At 47.3% G+C, this 4,227-nt stretch overlaps 1 protein-coding gene across 1 annotated transcript; it reads right to left on the bottom strand.

Annotated features, from left to right (window-relative positions):
- Positions 1–1,822: 1,822 nt before the first annotated feature.
- LOC124707319 lies at positions 1,823–3,475 on the bottom strand. The gene is made up of 5 exons (XM_047238979.1): positions 3,349–3,475; positions 3,097–3,248; positions 2,210–2,314; positions 2,046–2,117; positions 1,823–1,894 (listed from the first exon to the last, which is right to left on the bottom strand). The coding sequence occupies exons 1-5, from the start codon at positions 3,473–3,475 to the stop codon at positions 1,823–1,825; spliced, it is 528 nt and encodes a 175-aa protein (XP_047094935.1).
- Positions 3,476–4,227: the final 752 nt, after the last annotated feature.

Below are 4,227 nucleotides of genomic sequence, written 5' to 3'. Positions count from 1 at the left end.
TAGGGTTTCTTTGGAGGAGTGGATGAGCGGGACGCGTGGCGTCGCCATTAACCTGGTTGGCGGAGGTGGGCGGCCGCTCGGCAGCCGAGGCATCGTCGCCATTAAAGTGGCGCAGTGTGCCGAAGCGATGCAGCGACGCAGCTTTGCAGTCGCTGGGTCGCTGCCAGGCGGGCCAGCCGAAACGTCCGTCAGACACGAGCGGACGTTGCCGGACGTCCGCAGAGACGCATCGCTGGCGCATATTTGGGCCAGGTTTGCGTCTCCGCGGACGGCCCGGTCACTTTGCGTCGCCCCGCTGGCACAGGCCCCAGACGCATTTCCGGTCACGGCGGACACAAACGGTCGCTCAGCGTCCGTTTGCGTCGCGCCGCTGGAGATGCCCTTAGCTTGAAACTCGGATCAGCTGGAGATGCCCTTAGCTTGAAACTCGGATCAGACGTTCAATTGCAGTCTACGGAGTGTGGCACAAATCGCAGAATTTTTGAGAATATCTCTGCCTCGCCTAAGAGTTTGTTCTAGTACCAGCCAGATCAGGGACGATTTTTTTTTTTTTTTGCGAAACACAGTACAATCAAAGACGCTCATACATGCGCGCACACACTCACCTCTATGAACGTACACACGCACACCCTACCCCTATGAGCACCTCCAAGAGACTGCGTTGAAGAACTGATCCGGCAGGTCTTGAGATTGACGAAGTCACCACAGGCGCCTCGCTGTCGACGGGAACGTCGCCTCCCACTGAAGAATATTCCGCCTTTTTTATGAGACACCAAAGTGTCAAATATGGGATTTGAACTCTGGTGGGCTGGGGGTGCCACTGCCCTCCTAACCATCCAACCACAGGTTGGTTCTCAATCAGGGACGATTTAGATAACCTGAAGATTGCCTATCGCGAGTAGTCTTTCCCTTGTTTTATTTTCGTTTTCTTTTTCCCTGGCTTTGTCATTGTACAGCTTTTCCATCTTTACATATATAAAATAATACGTGACAACTTCTTTTCGATCGATGCAAATAAAATTCTATCAATACCTCTATATCCAATGGTATGGACGATTCTGTAGCATGGAGACATAATAATAACACAAGTTTTTCTGTCCGGTTTGCATATCATGGAGAATGGAAGCACCAATTCGAGGAGAAGGAGAGAAATTTACAAGATCCTGTACAATAAAGGATAAATGGAGTGTGGAACTATCTATGGAAAAGTTCGGTTTCAGCAAAGATAAAAATCTCCGCATGGAACTCCAGAACCACATTGCCCCCGCTCAAGTGCCGCCCTCCTCCTCCTCCACCGCAGCTTTTCGGCACAGCACTGCTAGCACGAGCTCTGTGACGCAAGCTCTAGCCACAATTCGTGTTCAAAACTAACAAACAACGCGGGGGATGGAACCTCCTCGCCGGAAATTGGCCAGACTCTAGAGAGTCTGGACGCGGTGCCTTCCTTAAAGTTATGTCCCGCCAAAGTTTTTTTCTTTGCCTTTTACGGTATTCCCTGCCCTCCAAACTGCACATACAAGGTTCAGATGCATGCCTCGTTTGGCGGTTTACCGGACAAGGTTTTACTGGTCGACCATATTTGCAATATCTGGAACTGACTTTTTTTTGGCCAAAACTGCAAAGTGCCGGTTATTTTATGGTTTTGGAGTTTCCGCGGAATCTCTACAGATGCTCTAGTTCTTCACCGAGTAGTTCAAAACAGCACGAATACTAAAAGCACAAGCATTGGAATTTGGTAACATGTTTTGGAAACGCACAATTTAATCTATTTGTTACAAAGGGAGAGAAAAATGCACCGAAGCCCTACCATATGCACACCAAATCATGCATCATCGGATCCAATAATTTTCAGTTTGAGATCATAAGCTTTGGCAAACAGTTCAGCCCTATTTTCCTGCGAGTGACAAGCAGTTAAGCACACGGTGAGAAGTTAAACATAGTAGAGCACACAATAGAACAATACTGTGTTGAGGGCATATGGTGTATCCGAACTTCCGAAGCCTACAATCTCTAGTGTCGTTGGAAAGAAGCAAATAGGGACACACCTTGAAAAGAAGATACCGTGAGCTGAACCAAATTGTGTATCCGAGGCCTACAATCTCTAGCATCCTTGGGAGCTGAGGGCATGATTGCAATCAGTGAATCAAGTAGAGTTTTTTGACGGTAGAAAAAGAATACACTTTCGAATAAAGATTTAATGACTGCTCACCAAGGGAATTGATTCAATTGCTGAAATAAAGGCAGACAAAATCCACCCGGCAACGAAAGCACCCGTGCCATACATGACATAAGTAAAGGTCTCCTTGAAGCCCAACTGGAACATTTGAAACAAGAAGATTCCACAATATAAACTGAAACTCAATGACATGTGCAGGAAACAAGGTTTAGCAAAACATACTACGTTGTCTCTGCGGATGACATGTAGCCTAGTGGTTCAAACGGTAGAACAAGATATTAATTCTCCATGAACAAGAGATGGAAAACACGATACTTCACAACTAATTGTGCATGCACCTATGTTGAGAATACGCATTGCAAAGTTTTCAAAATGGGGAAAAAAAATCTTAATCTACTACATGTTGTAACACGATCACTCTCTCTTGCGAAATTGAAAGTTTTGATTGATATGTGATGTAAGAAAAGGACAAACGGAAAAATTGAAGATTAGTATAGCAACTATACCCGTGCACACTTGTGAGTTTGAAAAACAATAAATGATTTAACTCCGTCAAGAATTATGGACGAATTAATGCAATAATCATCAGCACAAGTACATGTCTACGCTTAGGCAGTAAGCTGATTGATGAATCTGAGAGAATTCTCAACTGCTGGTAGAAGAAAAAAAGAAATTCTGACAACCTCATAGCAAAATGGGAGTTTCAGACTCTAGAGATGCGTATTGTGGGACAACAACTTATTAAATCAACTAATCCTAGTACTACAAGCTAAAGTTCAGAGGCACTGCGACTGTAGTATAACCCTGAATGTCTGATACTTACCAAAACATAGTCAATGTTATTATACTGCTTGTTTCTACATTACTCCAGTAATGGACGCAATATAACAAACACGCTGCGTGCAGAACAGCGAAGTTACCTTGTTGGCTGCCGCGCTGTCACTGGCGCTGCCCACCGCCACCAAGCTCTGTTCGAACGGCGGTAATGGCACATCCACGGCCTCCTTTATTGCCACCACCGCCGCGTCAGGCTTCTCCGCGGCGCCCACTTCCGCGCCGGCGCAGCGCAGCCCTGTACAGGAACAACAAATAAGTTTTGAGGTAACGTTTGATGCATCCTGCAGGTAAAACATATGCGCGTGAGCGCGTCCTGCTCTGCTCCCCGGCGAGACCTCGAGACGGAAAACTGCCGCGGCGACGGGCGGAGACCGGTGCGGTAAGGGCGACGTTGTACTTTGCTGTGCGGCGGCGCGGGGCGGGGAGACTGCCGGCGGCGTCGATGCGGAGCAAGGCCGCCATCGCCTTATGAAGCAGCTTGCTCTGCTGCAGTGCAAGTGTACTCCAATGTGTGCCGTATGGTATGCCCGTATCACTGGAGTGTACACAAGCTTTGGCTGCAGGGTCCATGTGATGTTACCATCAGGCTCAGAACACTTTCTGTTTCTGCTTGTTTGTTTCTACCAACATTGAATTGCACCTTAGCTGAGCATACCATGTCCATGTCACGGCTATGATCCTGATCTGCTTGCGTTTCTACTTTCTAGTGATCGGCGGTCTCCAATTTGTTCTTTTTAGAAGACGATTAGTGGTTTCCAAAAACATCCTGCCCCATCCCATGCTGAGGCCAAATGCAGATTCTTTGCATGGCTAGCCCTGCACGGCAAAGCTCTCACAGCTGACAACCTCGCGCTCCGAGGATGGCCTCACGACCCGATCTGCAAGTTGTGTCATATACACCAAGAGACGGTGCAACACCTCACCCTTGACTGTCACTTCTCCACCGGCTGTCGTGGAACAGATCTTCGCTTGGAATGGGACCTTCGGTGTCCCGCTGCCTCCGGGTGGGAAGTCTCTCAACGAATGGTGGGATGAGGCGATCTCCCATCTCCCGAAGGAGAAGAAGCGGGAGGCCATGTTGGAAATATAAGCAAATATCCATATGAAATAATCCGTACAGATAATTGATAAATCATGACTACGAAGATAACAAGTAAACTAATCATGCGAGACTAGTAAAGTAGATGAACGAGATCACATCTAAACAAGACAAA

This window comes from Lolium rigidum, chromosome 1 (assembly GCF_022539505.1).
Source record: "Lolium rigidum isolate FL_2022 chromosome 1, APGP_CSIRO_Lrig_0.1, whole genome shotgun sequence".
Taxonomy (NCBI): domain Eukaryota; kingdom Viridiplantae; phylum Streptophyta; class Magnoliopsida; order Poales; family Poaceae; genus Lolium; species Lolium rigidum.
Note: the sequence above shows the minus strand (reverse complement) of the source record. Positions and strands in the feature narration are given on the sequence as shown.